The following is a 22,157-nucleotide window of genomic DNA, read 5'->3' on the forward strand; positions in this document are numbered from 1 at the left end:
TGCGCTTCTACTCCGCCAGTAGCTGGGGCAGCTGCCCCACCCTGCGTGATGGGGAGCTCCGCCTCTGAGGCAAATAGAACATTGATCACGGATGCGTTGTGAAACAACCCATGATTCCCTAGTGCACTCGGGATACATGGATGATGCATGAACAGTTTTTGGATGAGCCGCAGCAAAAAGATGCATGCTTGACAAGAATCCTATATGAACAAGGGCTCTGACAAAGCTCATATAGGATACTTGCAGGCAGAGCGAACTCTCCGTCGCTCGCAGAAAACCAGAATGTATTCCCAAGTTTTCGGAATAAAGTGGTAATAGCATGTGTAGTGTACAGGCAAAGGCAGGTTTACCATGCTCGGATTACATGCAGAGCAAATAAATGGACAGTAGGGACAGTGTTCGCAAGCAAGGATGAGGCATCTTTTATCTGATCTAGGATTAGAGTTCAGTTTAACTCAGTTGGCTTCATGATTGAACCCCGGTACAAATGACAACCCGATTTGGTGGGTCCTGTTCAGCAGCTAGTAAGAACATTTTTGCATTGATGGCAATTTCTTGAGTTTTTTAGCATAATAAGGTGTGTGCTGGTCAACTCCGGCTTCATGCTTGAGCTACAAAGTAATTCTTTCTCTCTTTTTTCCATTTCTTTTCTTTCTCTTATTGTAAAGAGACATGTTGAGACCTCAGCTCGGAGTTTGCATGTTCTGTGCATCTCTTTCAATGCTTTTTCTCTTTATCGCAGCACGTTCTTGCAGCCTGAGCTCATGGTGGGCTCGGAAGGAGCTCACAGAGGATCGATACTTGGGAGAGGTAGAACATGACTTTTTTGAAATCTGAAATCATTTGATGCGCTCGCATGATTCCACGGTTGGCCGCTCGTCCTCATGAGGGTGTTGGAGTGGCAGCCACTGCAGGACGCGATCACCATTGTTAAATTGTTCAGTTTTTGCTTGGGGTTAAACACTCATGCTTCAATCGCCAGCCAGGAGTCAGCAAGATTCAAATCCATTGTATTTTCCTGATGTTTACAACAAGCCCCAGCTTACAGCCAGGAGGTAATGGTGTCAGAAAATTGATGTCACAAATTAAATGGAGTAGTCATCCCAAAACTTGATGCGAGGATCAACATAGGTTTAACTGCTACAGAGTTCACCAGCTTACAGAAAGAAAACCATCAGGTGCAGTATTTGACTTTTGATGGGCCTTTACTGTCATCGCAACAATCTTTTTTTAAAATAAAAAAAAGCTGTCATTGCAACAATTGTGAACTATAGCAATAAGTTTTGAATTCGTTTGGCATATGAGATTTACTTGAAAAGTTCTGGAGTTTTCAAGAAATGCTGCAGATAACAGTTGATTTGTGATGTTGTAAACCATGGGTGTGTTTGGCAACTGATGGGAAAGTGCCACCTCTAAATATTGTAGCCATTTTTCACAGCACTGTCATCATAAACACGAGTGAACAGTATCTACAGGCATAAGCCTGCTTAGTCCAAACTAGTATCATATTAAAAGGTTCTATCCTCAGCAGTGTAAATAAGAAGAAAAAAATAGTCTGGAAGCTAAATATAAAAATGTAATAAACATTAGCTAGGGCAGCTCTTGATGTTAATGCCATGGAATTTTCAAATTTGAAGTTTGCAATGCCACGCATTGCTGGCAACAACAAGGAAGATTTATCCTTTCAGCACAAAAACATACAGGAGGAAACAAATATACACAGTTGCATGGAAAATGAAGAAAGTGCTACAGCAATTATGATTCTGGAAACAGGAAAAACAGAGCTTAGGAACTTTAAGTTCAAACATCATACATTCTGCAACTTAGGCAATTGCATACAAATGTAATGGAAACTTACACGTGTGCCTCGAGTATTTGTTTGCAGTATCTAGCACACAAAATGCATGAGCAGTAATACATCGAAGCACCATCAGAACACATTACCTAATTCTATATATATATATATATATATATATATATATATATATATATATATATATATATATATATGTTGCTCGATGCTCCTGTGCTGGAACACATTACTTGGAACATCAAATTTGACTAGTACCTCACAGGAGTACAGGACACAATTTCAGTGCTTACTAGCAAGTACCGATGACTCCGTGAAACAGGGAACATATGGTAAAATATTCTGATGGCTAACCTCTAGAGTGCAGAGAGTGTGCACTTCCTTGCTATCCATGTCATATGATTTCAGTTTCAGGTCCCAGTGCTGAACAAAGAAGATCATATTGCGGTCCGGGTGAATGGCAACCAAATTGTAGTCATTTTCAACATGGCAATACGCTCTTCCAAACAGCTGCAAAAAGGGCACACTGTGCTTCAGAACCCAAACTCCGCCTATGCTGACTGGAAGACTCTCTCCTGAGTCGTCTCAACATAGCCGGTCCCAAGCCCGGGTAAAGGAGGAGGGTTGCATTAGGTTTTGGCAAACCAGCATAAAAAAATGCCACTCTAATGGATATGAAACCTACAAGAAACTCGTTGGGGCGTAACCCTCTTAGCGACGCGCTACATCGGAACCCGGGTGTGGTGATAAATGGGCAAGGGCCGGGTCGCCATCCCCCAAGGGCGCGTCGTATCATGACCTGGGTACGATGATAAGTGAGCAAGGGTCGGGTCGTCACCTGAATGGCGCGCTACATCTACGCCCGGGTGTAGTGAAAAATGAGCAAGGGTCTTCGTACTTCCCTCGACGGGTGCGAAGGGTAAGGAAGCTAACCGAGCCAACTAGGTTTCGTATAGGTAGCTGGAACGTAGGGTCCCTAACGGGTAAGTTGCGAGAGCTAGTTGATGTAGCAATTAGGAGGCGTGTAAATATTCTATGCGTTCAAGAGACTAAATGGAAGGGCCAGAAGGCGAAGGAGGTTGAGGATACTGGCTTCAAGCTTTGGTACACGGGAGCAACTCCGGGTAGGAATGGTGTAGGCATCTTGATTGATAGGAGTCTTAAGGATGGAGTCGTAGAGGTTAGAAGGCAAGGCGACCGGATTATCCTAATCCGGTTGGTAGTTGGAGATTCGGTTTTGAATGTGATCAATGCATATGCCCCTCAGGTAGGCCTTAGTGAGAGCACCAAGATGCAGTTCTGGGAAGATCTAGATAGCATGGTTAGTACCGTGCCTACCAGCGAGAAACTCTTCATAGGAGGAGATCTCAACGGTCATGTGGGTGCGACTAATGTAGGGTTCGAGCAAGTGCACGGGGGTTTTGGGTATGGTAGCAGGAGTCAAGAGGGGGAGGATGTGTTGAACTTCGCGTTAGCCTACGACTTATTGATAGCGAATACCGTGTTTAAGAAGAGGGAATCCCATCTTGTGACGTTTCGTAGTGGACAACACTCGAGCCAGATCGACTTTATCCTTACTAGGAGGGAGGATAGACGTGATTGCTTAGATTGTAAGGTGATACCTGGGGAGTGTGTTGTCCCTCAACACAAGCTTGTGGTGGCGGACTTTCGTCTTCGGGTACGTGTCCACCGGGACAAATGTACCAAGATTGCGAGAACAAAGTGGTGGAAGCTTAGAGGGGAAGCGGCACAAGCGTTTAAGGAAAGGATGCTAGGTGAGGGGCCTTGGGAAGAAGGAGAAGACGCAGATGACATGTGGCTAAAGATGGCAACATGTGTTCGGAAGGTGGCCTCAGAGGTGTTTGGCGTGAGTAAGGGAGGCAAACAGGAGGGGAAAGACACCTGGTGGTGGAACGACGAGGTGCAAAGGGCTATTAAGGAGAAGAAGGAGTGTTTCAAGCGTCTCCATCTTGACAAGAGTGCAGCCAACATCGAGGGCTATAAATTAGCAAAGAGGGTTGCAAAGCGAGCTGTGAGTGTAGCAAAAGGTAAGACGTATGATGACCTGTATCAGCGGCTAGGCACGAAAGAAGGGGAAAAGGACATTTATAGGATGGCTAGGATCCGCGAGCGGAAGACAAGGGACATCAACCAAATCAAATGCATTAAGGATGGGACAGATCGACTGCTAGTGAAGGATGATGAGATCATGGATAGATGGAGAGAGTACTTCGACAAGTTGTTTAATGGGGAGAGTGAGAGCCCTACCCTTGAGTTAGATGACTCTTTTGACGATACCAACAGACGTTTTGTGAGGAGAATTCAGGAGGTAGAGATCGGGGAGGCTTTGAAGAGGATGAAGAGAGGTAAAGCGTTGGGTCCTGATGGTATTCCCATTGAGGTGTGGAGATGCCTAGGAGATAGAGCAATAGTTTGGTTAACTAAGCTTTTTAATCTCATTTTTCGGTCAAACAAGATGCCGGAAGAATGGAGGAGAAGTATATTAGTACCTATCTTCAAAAACAAGGGCGATGTTCAAAGTTGTACTAACTACCGTGGGATTAAGCTGATGAGCCATACGATGAAGTTTTGGGAGAGGGTCATCGAGCATCGCCTAAGAAGAGGGACAAGTGTGACCCAAAACCAATTTGGGTTCATGCCTGGAAGGTCAACTATGGAGGCGATTTTCTTAATACGACAATTGATGGAGAGATATAGGGAGCAGAAGAAGGACTTGCACATGGTCTTCATTGACCTTGATAAGGCATATGACAAAGTACCGAGAAATGTCATGTGGTGGGCTTTGGAGAAACACAAAGTTCCAACCAAGTACATTACTCTCATTAAGGATATGTACAAAGATGCGACGACGTTTGTCCGGACATGTGATGGCAACACCACTGACTTTCCTATTAACATAGGCCTACACCAGGGGTCAGCATTGAGCCCTTATTTATTTGCTTTAGTGATGGATGAGATCACAAGGGATATACAAGGTGAGATCCCTTGGTGTATGCTCTTTGCTGATGATGTGGTGCTAGTTGACGAGAGTAGTGCAGGGGTTAATAGGAAGTTAGAGCTGTGGAGATGCACGTTAGAGTCGAAAGGGTTCAGACTTAGTAGGACCAAGACCGAGTACATGATGTGCGATTTCAGCGCGACTAGGCATGAGGGGGGAGACGTTAGTCTAGATGGGCAAGTGGTGGTCCAGAAGGATACGTTTCGGTATTTAGGATCGGTGTTACAAAAGATGGCGACATTGATGAAGATGTTAGGTATAGAATTTCAGCTGGCTGGTTGAAATGGCGGCAAGCTTCTGGCATCCTTTGTGACAAGAGGGTGCCACAAAAGCTAAAAGGCAAATTCTATAGGACATCAATTCGTCCGGCGATATTATACGGTGCTGAATGTTGGCCTACAAAAAGACGACATGTGCAGCAACTGAGTGTAGCAGAGATGCGGATGTTGCGGTGGTTTTGCGGGCACACAAGGAGGGATAGAGTCCGGAACGAAGTTATTCGGGATAGGGTCGGGGTGGCACCAATTGAGGAGAAACTTACTCAGCATCGGCTGAGATGGTTTGGATATGTCCAACGAAGTCCTCCTGAGGCGCCGGTGCGTAATGGGATCCTTGAGCTAGTCGATAATGTAAAGAGGGGTAGAGGTAGACCTAAACTGACGTGGGATGAGTCGGTTAAGAGAGACCTTAAGGATTGGAACATCTCTAAAGAGATAGCTTTGGATAGGAGCGCTTGGAGACTAGCTATCAATGTGCCTGAACCTTGAACTTATTTCTTTCGGGTTTCATCTCTAGCCTACCCCAACTTACTTGGGAAAAAAGGCTATGTTGTTGTTGTTGTTGTTGTTGTTGTTGTTGTGCTTCAGAACCCAGTCTTCTGTATTGTAGTCCTGAAGAACCCAAATGGACAGTTGAGTCATGAAGCGAGGGTCATCTCTATGTTGACTCATGTAATGCAGCTGTCCTTGGGATTGACCAACAAAAACAACATCACTAGAATTGTCCAGCCCGCTGATGATCCTACGCTTGTTCCCTTCCCCATCAACTGCAACTATTAGCTCCTGGTCTATATCATCAAAGTGGGTGACATTGAAATGTAGCATGCCATTAACGAAGGCACCACTTGCGTAGACAGATAAGGCCTCATCTGAACTCCACTCGCTTGTCCTCTGAGACCAGACCCCAGTTTCAGACGAGTAGGTGTGCACCTCTTCCACGAATGCCCCTTCGTAAATCCCGAGCTGGACCAGCTGAAAGTGCGCGGACACAGCAGGATCGAAAATTAAATAGGTAGCACTATCACATTGGTGAAACAAATCAAGGTCCAAGCCGGAGTTGGGCACGGCCACCCATTGCTCGGTGGCGGGGTTGCACACGACAAAGCCCAGTGAATCGTAGGTGTCCTGTCACGACCCCAAATGTAAAAACATGCTTAACATGTTAACCACATCATTATGAGTATCATTAGTGCATAATAAAGCATCTTGTGCATGTGAGTTTTGTTTTAAATTTAATTTTGTGTACATTTGATTTTGTGCTTGTTAAGAAAATTCAAATTTTACTATGCAACTTGGCCTCCAAAAATTTTATTTAAATACTAGATTTCAAATGTTGATTTAAAAATATTTTTTGCAAGATTTTACGACTTTTGAACCGAGGCACAAAATTCAAGGAAATTTCAAAAACAGTCTCTTTGTTCTTTTTGTTTTGACCAAATTACAAAAGCTTTTTGAGTGATTCTTGTTCCATTGTGTTCTTTGTGATTTTATCTATCTCCAGTAAAAATTTGGTGAATTTTTGATCCCGGGAACACCTTTTTTTCGAATTTCAAACTTAATCTCTTTATTTTCCTCGCCCGGGCCCACCTGTCAGCCTCCTCCTCCTCTCCTCCTCTCTGTTTCGCTCGCCGTCGCCGCGGCACGCGTCGCCCGCCGCCGGCGTTCATCCTCGCGCCACGTGCCGGTCAATCTCGACTTCCGTGTCGCGCGCGACCTCCGCTCGCCCTTATCCTCCCACGCGTGACACCGCGGCCTCATCCTCCCCGCTTCCCCTCAAACCCTAGCCCGCCATCGCCGCGGTCCGAGCTCCTTGCCGCCGCTCCGAGCTCCGCCGGCCGCCGCGATTCGCCGCCGCCGGTGAAGCCCTCCACGATTTAGCGCGCGCGCCACCTAGCCCGCCCCCTCCTCGACTGATTTCGCCCCTCACCCGGCCTCATCCCCTCCCCAGCAGTGCCGCCGGCGAACGCCTCGGTCCGCCGCCGCCTAGCGTCGTCGCGCCGCCCGGCCGTCGCCGTTCCTCGCCCGCGCCGCCGCTGGTGAGCCGCGCCGCCCCCTCCGCATCCCCATGCGCGCGCCCTTTGCCCCGCTCCGGTCCCGCCTCTCTACGCCGCATCACGCCGCCGTCCGCCGGCGCCGCCGCGCGCGCGGTGTCCGCGCGCACCGCGCGGTGCGTGCGCGCCGTGGCCGCGCCCCGCCGCGGGTCAAGGCCCTTGGTTGGCTTTGACTCGGGCCGGTGGGCCGCTGGCTAGCGGGCCCCACCCGTCAGCGCCTGCGGGTGTGGGAACCCGGGTGCACCTAGCGATTTGGCTAGGGTTTCTTTAGGGTTTATTTGCCTGCCACCTTGTAAAATCTCTAAAAAATCATGTATAGCTCCAAAAATTGTGAAACTTGTTTTGTTGGAATCCTCTAGCTGAGATCTACTTAGGAAAAATATTGTTTTGCATGTTACTTTGCTGTAGATTTATCTATAGATTTAGTTTTCAAAAGTAAGTTTAATGCTTGGTTATTTGTGTACTGCTCGAAAAATGCCAAACCAAATTTTGTTAGACTCCTTGTAAGGAGTAGTTTTCAGTGGTGCAACTTGTTCATATGTTTCCTTGCTGTTTATCAAGGTTTTAGCTTGTTTTCATATGCTTTATCTGAAAATGGTTTAATATAAAACTTTTTACTGGAAAGTGAGAAAATAGTAAAACTAGTTTTGTTAATTTTGTGCTCCTGTCTAGTTTCTAGGATAATTTTATTAGATTTGTTTAGTTAAGTTTTCATGACTTTTCTCATTTATCTTGCTTAGAGTAAATGAAAACTAATATATTTATGATTACTTCTAGGAAAAAAGCTTTTGCTACAAAACCAATTTTCATGAGTCCCTTATAATGTTCTTTGCTTTCTCAATTTAATTTGTTATTTATGTTTGTTTTATAAGTTTATTTCCTAATTCTTGCTCTAGTTTCCTAGTTCGTGTTTGCATAGTGGTTGGTTGTTGTCGCGCGTATTACGTTTATGCATCATCGCATATGTGCCATTCATTATTCACGTCTTGTCGCCCTTGCATAAGCTAGGGTATCACACTAATGCATGCATCTCATTTCATGCATAGTATTTCTTGCACAATCATGACATCATGCTAATTCTGGCATTTCATTCATGCATTTTAGTGACCGAACCGTCGGAGAACGAACCCGTGAAGCCCGCCGAGCCCGTCGAGCCTGAACCCGGAGTTCCGTTCGCGGTCGAGTCCGAAGTTAACCAAGGCAAGCAGCTAAGCATATTCCTTGCACCTACTTAATCTGATTTAGTTTAGCTATCTCACCGGGTAATGTTGGGTTATATATATTATGTATGTATTGCATTTTTATACCTATCTTTATGCATAATCCATCCTTGATTTGTTATTCCTATCCTTGGCACTAGTTAGACAGTTAATAACTTAATCTGACTAGATGCTTAGCCCTGCTTAGAATACTCATATTGCTTGCTCGAAAGGAATGGTTTGGAGTATCACACTTACCTGATTATCCTTGAGTGCACTCGAGTATCTGGGACAAGTGGAGTGCAGTATCGAGATTCGAGCGGAATGTTAGGGCCTAGAGAATGAAGTCACATGGGCATAGTCCGCTTGGATCGATTAAGGACCGAGTGGACGACGTTGGTTTTGAGCACCTTTCCGTGCTACCACATATCCAATATAATGGAACGGATAAGCCAATTACCTTCTTTGACTTGATCATTGATGTACAGTCCTAGATACGTGGCTAAAGGCTGTGCAGAGAGGCTTAGAGGTGTCCCCCGGATGGACCTATGTGTAGGAAAGTTTAGAGATGTCCCCGGTGGAAACTAAGTCTCTACGCGTAAGCTAGGTGTGAAGATTTCAATGATCGAGCCATGTTGGGAACGGTTGTCGCGAGTGCCCCCTTATCCAACTTTGGCCGGTTGGGTGAGTCGCATGGTCCTCGCGTCGTGTGGGTAAAGTAGTACACCCTTGCAAGGTTATAACCAATTCGAATTGCCGCGCTCTCGGTTATGAGCAAGCTCATTATCCCATGAACTCCTCATAGATTATCGTTTATGATGGGAACGGTTCTTGTTACATCTATGATCAGTTATAGATGATGTTACTCTCTTAATCAACTAAAAGTGTTTGGGGGTTTGGGCAACTTTAATTAATTTTGTTAGAAGAGCTCATGCTTATGCAATAATTACTTAACCTTAAAGCTTTTATTTGAGCCTTTGCATGATCCTTGCTTATTTATTTGCGTAAGTCTTGCGGAGTACCTTTGTACTCAGGGTGCTTCTAACCCTAGTTGCAGGTGAACCCGAAGTGGTGTTTGGCCACTTCTACCCCGCCGATTTAGGCGCGGGGGAGGAGTAGGTCGTTGAGGCTGGGATGTTGTCCTTGAGCAAGACATCATCATCGTAGTAAGTTTCTTCGTAATCGAACTCCGTGAGAGCATGTAAATATAATAATCCTTAAGTTTCTGTTTAATATGGTTTCTGTGAGCCCAAGGTTTGTAATGAAGTTAGGTTGGACCCACCTATATCAAATTTGTAATAATAAATGAATAAAATTGCTCTTTATGGATCATCAGCAATGTATGCGTTTGTATAACGGTACGTGTGCTTAATCCTGGGCATGTGGCAAACACGTACCGGGACTACCGGGTTTGCTCTCGTTCTGGGTGAATTGTGTTGATTAAGTGCCTCTAAGGCGTGGATTAGCACGTGGCGTGTCGAGAGACGGACACGTGTTAGCCCTCGTCTTAAAGGATTAATCAATAATTTCACCTAAACCGAGGGTAAATTGGGCGGTTCTCACAACGGGTATCAGAGCTGAGGTTTCCATAAAGTGAACCTAAAATTGGCTTAGTGGGTTGAGAGTCAAATAAAATTTGACTACTTGCACTAAGATTTACTTTGGTTAAAAATTTGAACTTAAGGTAAAATGCTAACTTTCTTCCTTTGTCTTAGAGCTAATTCTTTCTTACTGCTTCACTTGTTTAATTAAGATGTGCTTGACCCCTCCTGTCAGCATGAGTAGCAGAAGCGTAGGAAAACCCCTTTTTACCTGCTGAAAACCTTTTGAGCCTTTTACCGGAGTTGAGAAGGTGGGAATCACCCATTGTCTTGAGCGCTAGTAGGAGGGTTGTAGCGATGCTGGACAATGCGGTTGTTTCGGGTCATGAGTGCTAGAGCGTTAAGGCGTGCTCACGAGGTGAGGAGACGTCATGTTGCATTCCTACTTCGCATGCATGCATCATATCATATATATTGTGTTGCTTTGGGTGTTTGCTAATATTTTCGTATAAGTCTCTTCACACCTTTGCACATCTCACTTTTGATAGACCTAATATGGTTAGAAACATAGGAAAATTGATGTGTGTTTTTGGAACGAAACCTAATTACTTGTTCAAACAATTGACATGCAGAGTTTTGAATCTAAGTTTCACTTTCTAAGGTTCTATAACCTTTCCTGACATTTATTGCCATCATAAATGTTAGCTTCAAAGATAATTTGGAGAAATCTACAGGTCATCCTTGTCTCTCGGTCATACATTCGAATGCTAGAAGATAATTCATCTCGACTATCCTTAATAATGAGAAACAACTTGTGGTTCTTCTAGCGTTCATATTTGTTTATTTCAAAACGCCTTGATTCCTATATCTGAATTGAATCCGCTTACATTCTTGCTCAAATAAATATGAGTACTAAAAAAAAAAAACTTGATCACATACATCATAGCCATCGTGCCTGAACAGGGTTGCAACATAGTTGCATTTCATAATCACATGTTGTTTGGGTGTGAGTCTAACATAGTGGAATCCGTGTGATAGACTAACTAACGTTATGTGTCATGTATGTCTACGTAAAGCTTTTGATGTTTTTGAAATTTGAAAAACCTCTCTCTCAATTTGTGCTATTTGGGTTGCTCCCTATGATTTTCTTGTGTAGTGGTGATTGTTCCACGAACTATAGTGTCGCGACGGAACCTAGGGCCTCATATGGACTGCAGCCATATGATTGTGCCACTGGGTGCGCGCTGGTGCTTAAGTACGTGTGGATATGAACTACTACAATCATCTTGTCATGCAACCTTTAAATTTTTTTTTTCTTCTCTACCTCGTCTTCTATAAGGGGTAGGCCCTAGACGAATAACGATGCGAATGGGTTGTCTTAGTTTTGAGTTTCTAGGGGTATTAGTACACTAACTGGCATGTCAACATGCGCATCTTGTATCATTCAATTCAATTAATAAACAATATCGAGCAAGAATGTTCTTGAGAAAAACTTGCCTTGATACTCTTTCTTTTCAGTTTCTCCGAGCTCCTTAAGAACTCACCTTGACGTCTTTTCTGTATAGGATCACCGCTAAATTGAGAATTTGATTCTTCCAGAACTTCGAACCTCTCTTCTCTGCCAAATCTTACTATATGTTAGCATTAGAATGGTCAACCAGCCCTTTTCAGCCGACTTTGATGGTGCCTGTATTCCCTCTTTGGATTCTAAATCTGTACCAATCAATCTACTGTGTAGCTGTCCAAACATATCCTTTCTCTAAGAAATGTTTCCTGGTGTATCATTCTCTGTCATTCATCCTCAATCACTCTCCGCCTTATACAATGTTATTCTTATCTCTCAATTGAAGAAGTGTCATAGTGTCCCAACCGACCCCGTCGATTCGGAGGCACTCGATCTTCAATCAGGTCTTATCTTCGAAGAATACCCTGATTTCTTTTCCGAGGGGTGAGTTTTCACTCTGTCACCACACCCATGTTCTTGTACCTCAATTCTTGGATGTGTAATTTGTCTATGTGAATTTGGTCTCAATCTAATCCAAGTTTTATCCTTCCCCTCTTGTCTACCTAAATCTCGGGACGAGATTTTCTTAAGGGGGGGAGAATTGTCACGACCCCAAATGTAAAAACATGCTTAACATGTTAACCACATCATTATGAGTATCATTAGTGCATAATAAAGCATCTTGTGCATGTGAGTTTTGTTTTAAATTTAATTTTGTGTACATTTGATTTTGTGCTTGTTAAGAAAATTCAAATTTTACTATGCAACTTGGCCTCCAAAAATTTTATTTAAATACTAGATTTCAAATGTTGATTTAAAAATATTTTTTGCAAGATTTTACGACTTTTGAACCGAGGCACAAAATTCAAGGAAATTTCAAAAACAGTCTCTTTGTTCTTTTTGTTTTGACCAAATTACAAAAGCTTTTTGAGTGATTCTTGTTCCATTGTGTTCTTTGTGATTTTATCTATCTCCAGTAAAAATTTGGTGAATTTTTGATCCCGGGAACACCTTTTTTTCGAATTTCAAACTTAATCTCTTTATTTTCCTCGCCCGGGCCCACCTGTCAGCCTCCTCCTCCTCTCCTCCTCTCTGTTTCGCTCGCCGTCGCCGCGGCACGCGTCGCCCGCCGCCGGCGTTCATCCTCGCGCCACGTGCCGGTCAATCTCGACTTCCGTGTCGCGCGCGACCTCCGCTCGCCCTTATCCTCCCACGCGTGACACCGCGGCCTCATCCTCCCCGCTTTCCCTCAAACCCTAGCCCGCCATCGCCGCGGTCCGAGCTCCTTGCCGCCGCTCCGAGCTCCGCCGGCCGCCGCGATTCGCCGCCGCCGGTGAAGCCCTCCACGATTTAGCGCGCGCGCCACCTAGCCCGCCCCCTCCTCGACTGATTTCGCCCCTCACCCGGCCTCATCCCCTCCCCAGCAGTGCCGCCGGCGAACGCCTCGGTCCGCCGCCGCCTAGCGTCGTCGCGCCGCCCGGCCGTCGCCGTTCCTCGCCCGCGCCGCCGCTGGTGAGCCGCGCCGCCCCCTCCGCATCCCCATGCGCGCGCCCTTTGCCCCGCTCCGGTCCCGCCTCTCTACGCCGCATCACGCCGCCGTCCGCCGGCGCCGCCGCGCGCGCGGTGTCCGCGCGCACCGCGCGGTGCGTGCGCGCCGTGGCCGCGCCCCGCCGCGGGTCAAGGCCCTTGGTTGGCTTTGACTCGGGCCGGTGGGCCGCTGGCTAGCGGGCCCCACCCGTCAGCGCCTGCGGGTGTGGGAACCCGGGTGCACCTAGCGATTTGGCTAGGGTTTCTTTAGGGTTTATTTGCCTGCCACCTTGTAAAATCTCTAAAAAATCATGTATAGCTCCAAAAATTGTGAAACTTGTTTTGTTGGAATCCTCTAGCTGAGATCTACTTAGGAAAAATATTGTTTTGCATGTTACTTTGCTGTAGATTTATCTATAGATTTAGTTTTCAAAAGTAAGTTTAATGCTTGGTTATTTGTGTACTGCTCGAAAAATGCCAAACCAAATTTTGTTAGACTCCTTGTAAGGAGTAGTTTTCAGTGGTGCAACTTGTTCACATGTTTCCTTGCTGTTTATCAAGGTTTTAGCTTGTTTTCATATGCTTTATCTGAAAATGGTTTAATATAAAACTTTTTACTGGAAAGTGAGAAAATAGTAAAACTAGTTTTGTTAATTTTGTGCTCCTGTCTAGTTTCTAGGATAATTTTATTAGATTTGTTTAGTTAAGTTTTCATGACTTTTCTCATTTATCTTGCTTAGAGTAAATGAAAACTAATATATTTATGATTACTTCTAGGAAAAAAGCTTTTGCTACAAAACCAATTTTCATGAGTCCCTTATAATGTTCTTTGCTTTCTCAATTTAATTTGTTATTTATGTTTGTTTTATAAGTTTATTTCCTAATTCTTGCTCTAGTTTCCTAGTTCGTGTTTGCATAGTGGTTGGTTGTTGTCGCGCGTATTACGTTTATGCATCATCGCATATGTGCCATTCATTATTCACGTCTTGTCGCCCTTGCATAAGCTAGGGTATCACACTAATGCATGCATCTCATTTCATGCATAGTATTTCTTGCACAATCATGACATCATGCTAATTCTGGCATTTCATTCATGCATTTTAGTGACCGAACCGTCGGAGAACGAACCCGTGAAGCCCGCCGAGCCCGTCGAGCCTGAACCCGGAGTTCCGTTCGCGGTCGAGTCCGAAGTTAACCAAGGCAAGCAGCTAAGCATATTCCTTGCACCTACTTAATCTGATTTAGTTTAGCTATCTCACCGGGTAATGTTGGGTTATATATATTATGTATGTATTGCATTTTTATACCTATCTTTATGCATAATCCATCCTTGATTTGTTATTCCTATCCTTGGCACTAGTTAGACAGTTAATAACTTAATCTGACTAGATGCTTAGCCCTGCTTAGAATACTCATATTGCTTGCTCGAAAGGAATGGTTTGGAGTATCACACTTACCTGATTATCCTTGAGTGCACTCGAGTATCTGGGACAAGTGGAGTGCAGTATCGAGATTCGAGCGGAATGTTAGGGCCTAGAGAATGAAGTCACATGGGCATAGTCCGCTTGGATCGATTAAGGACCGAGTGGACGACGTTGGTTTTGAGCACCTTTCCGTGCTACCACATATCCAATATAATGGAACGGATAAGCCAATTACCTTCTTTGACTTGATCATTGATGTACAGTCCTAGATACGTGGCTAAAGGCTGTGCAGAGAGGCTTAGAGGTGTCCCCCGGATGGACCTATGTGTAGGAAAGTTTAGAGATGTCCCCGGTGGAAACTAAGTCTCTACGCGTAAGCTAGGTGTGAAGATTTCAATGATCGAGCCATGTTGGGAACGGTTGTCGCGAGTGCCCCCTTATCCAACTTTGGCCGGTTGGGTGAGTCGCATGGTCCTCGCGTCGTGTGGGTAAAGTAGTACACCCTTGCAAGGTTATAACCAATTCGAATTGCCGCGCTCTCGGTTATGAGCAAGCTCATTATCCCATGAACTCCTCATAGATTATCGTTTATGATGGGAACGGTTCTTGTTACATCTATGATCAGTTATAGATGATGTTACTCTCTTAATCAACTAAAAGTGTTTGGGGGTTTGGGCAACTTTAATTAATTTTGTTAGAAGAGCTCATGCTTATGCAATAATTACTTAACCTTAAAGCTTTTATTTGAGCCTTTGCATGATCCTTGCTTATTTATTTGCGTAAGTCTTGCGGAGTACCTTTGTACTCAGGGTGCTTCTAACCCTAGTTGCAGGTGAACCCGAAGTGGTGTTTGGCCACTTCTACCCCGCCGATTTAGGCGCGGGGGAGGAGTAGGTCGTTGAGGCTGGGATGTTGTCCTTGAGCAAGACATCATCATCGTAGTAAGTTTCTTCGTAATCGAACTCCGTGAGAGCATGTAAATATAATAATCCTTAAGTTTCTGTTTAATATGGTTTCTGTGAGCCCAAGGTTTGTAATGAAGTTAGGTTGGACCCACCTATATCAAATTTGTAATAATAAATGAATAAAATTGCTCTTTATGGATCATCAGCAATGTATGCGTTTGTATAACGGTACGTGTGCTTAATCCTGGGCATGTGGCAAACACGTACCGGGACTACCGGGTTTGCTCTCGTTCTGGGTGAATTGTGTTGATTAAGTGCCTCTAAGGCGTGGATTAGCACGTGGCGTGTCGAGAGACGGACACGTGTTAGCCCTCGTCTTAAAGGATTAATCAATAATTTCACCTAAACCGAGGGTAAATTGGGCGGTTCTCACATGTCCAAAGCCCTTCTGTGCCTGAAGAGGATTTGGCCGTTGCAGGAATGCACGAGATCGAGTTCCTCGATTCCCGGCTGCTCCCCCAGGAAGGAGAAAGACGGGAGGGGCACGGATCTACCCAGCGTGTCGATGAAGCGCCCGTGGACAACGCGACCCCCCTCGCCGCCGCCATCGCCGCGGTTGCCGCCGTGTATCTCGCCGTCGTAGGCGCAGAAGAAGCCCTCGAGGGTTTGGGGGAGCTTCTCGCGGTGGTGCCGGTCGGCGATGAGGTCGCGCCAGGCCTTGGACACGCACTTGAACAGGCAGAGGGATCTGGCGGGGACGCGGGAGAGGATCTCGATGATGGCGTCGTCGGGCAGCAAGGCCACCGCGGCCGCGCCGCTCCTAGGGCTGCCCATGCCGCTGCGAACAAAAAGGAGGAGCTTCAAGTGAGGAGATGAGCGCGGCAGATCGGAGTGCGGCGGTCGCCGAGATGGGGAATCTTACCCGCCGCCGGGGCGGCCCGACACCGCTGCTTTCTCTCGCTAGATTCAGTTCCGAGCGTCACGACGTGTCCTGCACAAGCAGATGCTACAATACAATCGTCATCGGCATCCCTTGGAAAGGAGATTTCTTTGTTGCAATTCCTAAACGATCTCGTGGACAATGACAAGATCTGGCAGCCTGCGGGGACATGGGCAAATAAATGGAGTTATCTGAAAAGGCCGCGTGAAAAAATCGTGGACGTACGTTTCAAAAAAAAAATCGTGGACCAGTAAATCGGATTGGATTTCGTCCCCGTGCATAGGGAAAACGGTTGTCGGAGTTCTTCAACATGCATTGTATCAATCTCGGTGCATAAATTTATAGCATAGCTACCAAGATTAAGAATTAGCTAACCGTGCTGCTAACTCGGTTCATAGAAATGAAATGAAACTCCTTGCTCATCCTATAAAACTCAATCATTCTCCCTGATCGATATTTCAGCAAAATTGATAATATAACATTCGTTTTAATCCTATGAAACTCTGTAAAATCCTCCATTGAGACTGGTGTTCGACTCACTAAATGCCTATGAGTTTATTTAACCATACGCCCCACGCGTGTCATAGAGGAATTGAATAATTATTTGGAAACGAGTAATTTCAGCAGCGCCATTCATCCATCCCCTCAAAAGAAAAAACAGATGAGCTGAAGAAATATAGCAGTTGACACCCACTCACCAACCACTTGCGTTGCAGATGCAGGTGGTGGCGTGGTAGGAGTAGGAGCACCTACCACTAGACTGCCCTTTTTTCCCCTGCCGTGGGGCCCGCAGTGACAAGGAAACAAAAGAAAAATCGATAGTACATAATCGATCCCACTTCCCTCTCCGCCGAGAACAGAGCTAATGACCTCCCTAATCCACTGACATGGTCTGGATGGGAGTTGCATTGCAATCAGCAGGGAGCCGGGGACTGTGAAATTGGCAACCTATGATATGATTCGCCTAATTCTGACCGACGAGATGGAATGGTATGAAGGTTGGTGAGGAAATTTTTAATTAGAGTAAATTGCACCATCATACAACAACTTGCTAGGTGGGTGCAAATTGGTCCAACAACTTGTAAATTGGTCCACACGCCTTGCATCCCCGCCGCCGCGCTTCCCATGTCCTTCTCCATCCACAACCGCCGTCATGGCCTCCCCTCGGATCGGCACGTGCACATGCGGGCTGACCATGCCCATCGTACCGGTATGACAAGCGTCTTTCATACCATGCCTGGGCCGAGGAGCTGGCACGCAGTGCGGCACAGCACGCACGACTAAACCATAGTGTCTAATCATGTCCTGCTTAAGCTGTGTTAGTGTCATGTCGTGCCATTCGGCTCATTTGGCCAACTATATGCGTGACTCATGACAATTAGAGCCATGTACAGCTAGTACGCAACCAAAAAAGTATAATTTTTTAGATAATGGGAAAAAAAGGGTGCTCAGTTTTGACCTCAAAAGAGGCTACAACCAAAAAAAAGTATAAAATTAGTATTCCTTTTTATGTAGTGTTGGTGATTTCTGATGTTTGTGCAGAAGAAATCTACTTTGCTTCAACAACGGCTTATTATTTCTATTATTATCCCTATGTTAAAACTTCAGCTCAGAGTTGAATGTATATTGTTGCATTTTTTTTTATCAAAGGTTCTTCCTTTTTTTTATCTTGGGTAGTTCCAACAGGGAAGGCAGGCAGCCAAGGTTGTAGTAGACGTCCCTGTCCGCCGAGATGCCGGAGGCGCGTCAGGGCCGGAGGATGCGGCACACGCCCCGGGAACGAAAGGCCACGGCCTGCGGTGCCGGGCGACGACACGGTGGCCGGCGGCGCGTGCAGGGCAGCTGAGAACACCGGCAATGCCACGGGCCACAAGTGTGCAACGCTGGTGGAGGATTGTAAGCGGAGGATTGGGACGGCAATGCCAATGCCAATGCCGTCGTCGCCGTGCGGTGGCCACAGCTGATGATGCCAAAGCGCGGGCGCGGCCAAGGGGCGCCTCCGGTGATCGTCGCCACCGGCTGACGCCAGTTAGAGGCCAGCGGCCGCCTCCGTCGCGATTTCCAAACCGTTGTCCACTCGTCTGGTTACAGTTTTTTTTTCTGATGAAACGTAAAATACTCCTCTAAAGCAAAAAGAAAAAAGAAAAAAGAAAAGGAAAGCTGTACAGCACCCTATATGCGCAAAGGATTAGCACTCCTTTAAAATTTGTGATGGCCCCCAAATCATCCGGTTGCAGCCAACGACTTCTTTTCTGCTCTGTTCTGTACTGCATTCCTCATTCCTCTTGTTCTCACTTGCAGGTCGCATGATCCGACATTGGCATCAGGGAAACAACACGCTATGCGTGATGTAAAATGAACCCTGCGATTCTGAAGGGCACTCACATACAGCAAAGGACGCATGCTTTTACAAAGAAGCTAAGATGAATGAACAAATAAAGGGGACAGGTACCAGTTATATATATATATATATATATATATATATATATATATATATATATATATATATATATATATATATATATATATATATATAGTTTGATGTCGATGCAATTGCAGCAGTTTAAGAAACTTGCACTTATCTGATACATCTGTTTATAGGGAGAACTCTGAAACATGGGAGGAAACCAAAATACCATATTGGTCATTGCCTTGTCTTCCATTATTGTAGTGGTTGATGTGAAGAAAGCAGAGAAGAAACAAGGAGCCCAGTCTGCGCCAACTCAGAGCAGTTCATATGCTGACCCAAACAAGATATTTGTGGGTGGGTTTGTTAGAGAGTCTATCTCGGAGTCTACTCCGTATATTCTATTCTATCTCTTAGCTATGTATAGAAACGTATCCTGTGTTGATACGAACATGTAACCATTGATGATTTGGACTTTATCTCTTGTACGTAATACCTGCATATAAATAGAAACCAGGCCACCCAATCTGGTTAAGGGCGTTCACCATATTTTACATGGTAATCAGAGCAACCTCTTCCGCAGAGTTCATCAATGGCGTTGTCCTCAACTTCGACTTCGTCAACAACGTCTTCACTCCTCGGTCAATCTGTCTCTGAGAAACTCACCAGAGATAATTTTCTTTTCTGGAAGGCGCAGATCCTTCCTCCTCTCCGAGGCGCACAGCTCGACGGGCTCCTTGATGGGTCGCGCGCAGCTCCGACCAAGACCATTGATGTCGAGGCGGCCGACAAATCGATCAAAAAGGTCGATAATCCTGAGTACGCCCTATGGGTGGCTCAAGATCAGCAAGTTCTTGGGTATCTCCTCAATTCTTTGTCCAAGGACATGTTGATCCAAGTGCTTGAAGCCAAGACGGCGGCACAGGCGTGGGCAGCCATCACGTCTCTCTTCTCCGCGCACTCCAAGGCGCGGGTCACGAACTTGAAGATGCTGCTGTCGACCACAAGGAAGGGCGGCATGACTGCAGCCGCATATTATGCCAAGATGAAGACTATTCGCGACGAACTCGTGGCGACCGGCAAGGGCCCTGACGATGAGGAGTTCATCTCGTTCGTCCTCAACGGGCTCAACTTCGACTACAACTCCCTCGTCTCCTCTGTTTTGGGACGTATTGGCACCATCACCATCAACGACTTCTATGCTGAATTACTTTCCTTTGAGATGCGTCTTGCAATGCTCAAGGAAACTCCTGATGGTGAGGGTCAGTTTCAGTCCTCCGTCAATGCTGCTTCGCGAGGGCGTGGCGGTGGCTATCGAGGGGGTCGTGGTCTTCCCAACCGTGGCCGCACAACAGGAGGTCGTGGTCCAGGAGGTCGTGGACCGGGAGGTCGCACTAGTGGTGGCAAGAAGAAGGAATCATGCCAGATTTGCGGCAAAGGCGGACATGAAGCGCTTCGTTGCTGGTACAGATGGGATGAAAGCTATCAGGCTGAAGATGAGAAGAGTGCCAACGCTGTGGCATCATATGGCGTTGATACAAATTGGTACACGGACAGCGGTGCGACGGATCATGTCACGTCCGAGCTCGAGAAGCTAACAACGCGTGACAAGTACCACGGGCAGGACAAGGTGCACACAGCCAGCGGATCAGGTATGATTATTAGTCATGTTGGTAATGCATCTATTCATACCCCTATGCATAATCGTGATCTGATTCTTAAAGATGTCCTTTGTGTTCCTAGCGCCCATAAAAACCTTGTTTCCGTGCATCGTTTAGCCAAAGATAACAAAGCTTTTCTTGAATTTCACCCATCCTTCTTTCTCATTAAGGATCAGGTGTCGAAGAGAGTCATCCTCCACGGCAGGTGTGAAGGGGGACTCTATCCCTTGCCAGCACCAAATATAAAAGCGCATGATAAGCTCATCCTTGGAGTCCAACGTCCATCCTCTGAAGTCTGGCATAGCAGATTAGGTCATCTAGCTTTTCCTATAGTTAGGCATATTGTTAAGAGTCGAAATCTTCCATGTTTAGCAGAGTCTAAGTCCCAGTCAGTTTGTGATTCATGTCAACGTGCAAAAAGCCATCAGCTTCCCTATGGAGTTTCCACTAGTGTGTCTACTGTTCCTTTTGAGCTTGTTTTCTCAGATGTTTGGGGACCAGCTCCCACGTCAGTTGGTAGACATGAATATTATGTAAGCTTCATTGATGATTTTAGCAAATATGTTTGGATATATCTCCTTAAGAAGAAGTCTGATGTTTATCAAGTCTTTCTTAATTTTCAAAATTTTGTTGAAAGACAATTCCAGTGCAAAATAAAAACTATGCAAACTGACTGGGGTGGTGAATATGAAAAATTGAACTCTTTTTTCCAGAAAGTTGGCATTGTTCACCATGTTTCTTGTCCTCATGCTCATCAACAAAACGGCTCTGCAGAAAGAAAACATCGCCACATAGTTGAAGTTGGTCTTGCCCTTCTTGCAAATGCATCTATGCCATTAAAATTCTGGGATGAAGCTTTTCTCACTGCCACCTATCTCATAAATATCTTGCCAAGCAAAGTTCTTGATTTTGATACCCCCACTAAAATCCTTCATGGTCATGATCCTGATTATTCCATGCTCCGCATTTTTGGTTGCGCTTGTTGGCCCAATTTGCGTCCGTACAACACAAGAAAACTTGCCTTTCGTTCTACTAGGTGTGTCTTTCTTGGCTATAGTCCTCTTCATAAAGGATACAAGTGTCTCGATCCTAGCACTGGCCGTGTTTATATTTCTCGTGATGTTATTTTTGATGAATCAATTTTCCCTTTTTCTAAGCTTCATGAGAATGCCGGTGCTCGTCTTCGAAAAGAAATTCTTTTGCTTCCTGAATTCTTACGCAATGGGGATCATGATATTTGCATTACTGATGTGACTAATGATCATAATCAGTGTGCTTCTAGCTGTCTTGATGGGTTGCAGGTTTCTCAGTTGAATCGGCCTGAACATTTGGACAACAATGGTGCAATTCCTGCTCAAAACGGTGCTGGTGACGTGCAATATGGTGTCCAGCAGCCTGGTGCGCCAATTGAGGATGAGATCCTCGTACCAGGGACACCTGCGCGCGCTGCCCTCTTTGATTCTGAGGATTCTGTCGGGCGATGCAGTGGCAGCCCCGACAATGGCCGATGTGGCGCGAACTCGGCTAGCCCTGACACGCGATGTGGTGCTGGTGTGGACTTGGCTGGCCTGGACGCGGGCAATGTTGGCGCAGCAATCGACACTGATGGCGAGACCTTTTTGCATGGTGACGCGTCCGCTGTTGTTGCACTTGTACCCGTGGCCCCTACTCCTGCTACGTCTTCAACACAAGGCCCTGCTGCGTCCTCAACACCAGCTGGCCCAGTCACCAGGCTTAAAAAGGGAATTAGTAAACCTAAAAAATATACTGATGGGACTGTTCGGTATGGCCTTTCATGTTCTGCGGAACCATCAAGTGTCCGCGACGCCTTGGCAAATAAACATTGGAAGTCCGCAATGGATGATGAATATTTTGCTCTTTTGAAGAATGG

At 45.8% G+C, this 22,157-nt stretch overlaps 1 protein-coding gene and 1 non-coding gene across 2 annotated transcripts; one reads left to right on the plus strand and one right to left on the minus strand.

Moving 5' to 3' along the window:
* Window positions 1-2,039: 2,039 nt before the first annotated feature.
* On the minus strand, window positions 2,040-16,368 carry LOC120667002. Its single transcript, XM_039947011.1, has 4 exons — window positions 16,181-16,368; window positions 15,694-16,096; window positions 5,699-6,229; window positions 2,040-2,350 (listed from the first exon to the last, which is right to left on the minus strand). Exons 2-4 carry the CDS (start codon window positions 16,090-16,092, stop codon window positions 2,093-2,095), a joined length of 1,188 nt encoding a protein of 395 aa, XP_039802945.1. The 5' UTR covers window positions 16,093-16,096; window positions 16,181-16,368; the 3' UTR covers window positions 2,040-2,092.
* A 3,321-nt stretch (window positions 16,369-19,689) lies between these two features.
* On the plus strand, window positions 19,690-19,828 carry LOC120668264. Its single transcript, XR_005672359.1, has one exon. It is a non-coding gene; the product is annotated as a small nucleolar RNA Z247 (small nucleolar RNA).
* The last annotated feature ends 2,329 nt before the right edge of the window (window positions 19,829-22,157 follow it).

The sequence above is a fragment of the Panicum virgatum genome, chromosome 3N (genome assembly GCF_016808335.1).
Source record: "Panicum virgatum strain AP13 chromosome 3N, P.virgatum_v5, whole genome shotgun sequence".
Taxonomy (NCBI): domain Eukaryota; kingdom Viridiplantae; phylum Streptophyta; class Magnoliopsida; order Poales; family Poaceae; genus Panicum; species Panicum virgatum.

What these genes read in the sequence shown, in the direction of transcription:
- LOC120667002 (XM_039947011.1), bottom strand. Translation starts at nt 16,092, where the DNA reads ATGGGCAGCCCTAGGAGCGGCGCGGCCGCGGTGGCCTTGCTGCCCGAC. An exon ending in GGCACAGAAGGGCTTTGGAC is followed by an intron (nt 6,230 to 15,693) that starts ATGTGAGAACCG and finishes TCGTGACAGGAC; the next exon opens with ACCTACGATTCACTGGGCTT. An exon ending in ACTACAATACAGAAGACTGG is followed by an intron (nt 2,351 to 5,698) that starts GTTCTGAAGCAC and finishes GGCGGAGTTTGG; the next exon opens with GTTCTGAAGCACAGTGTGCC.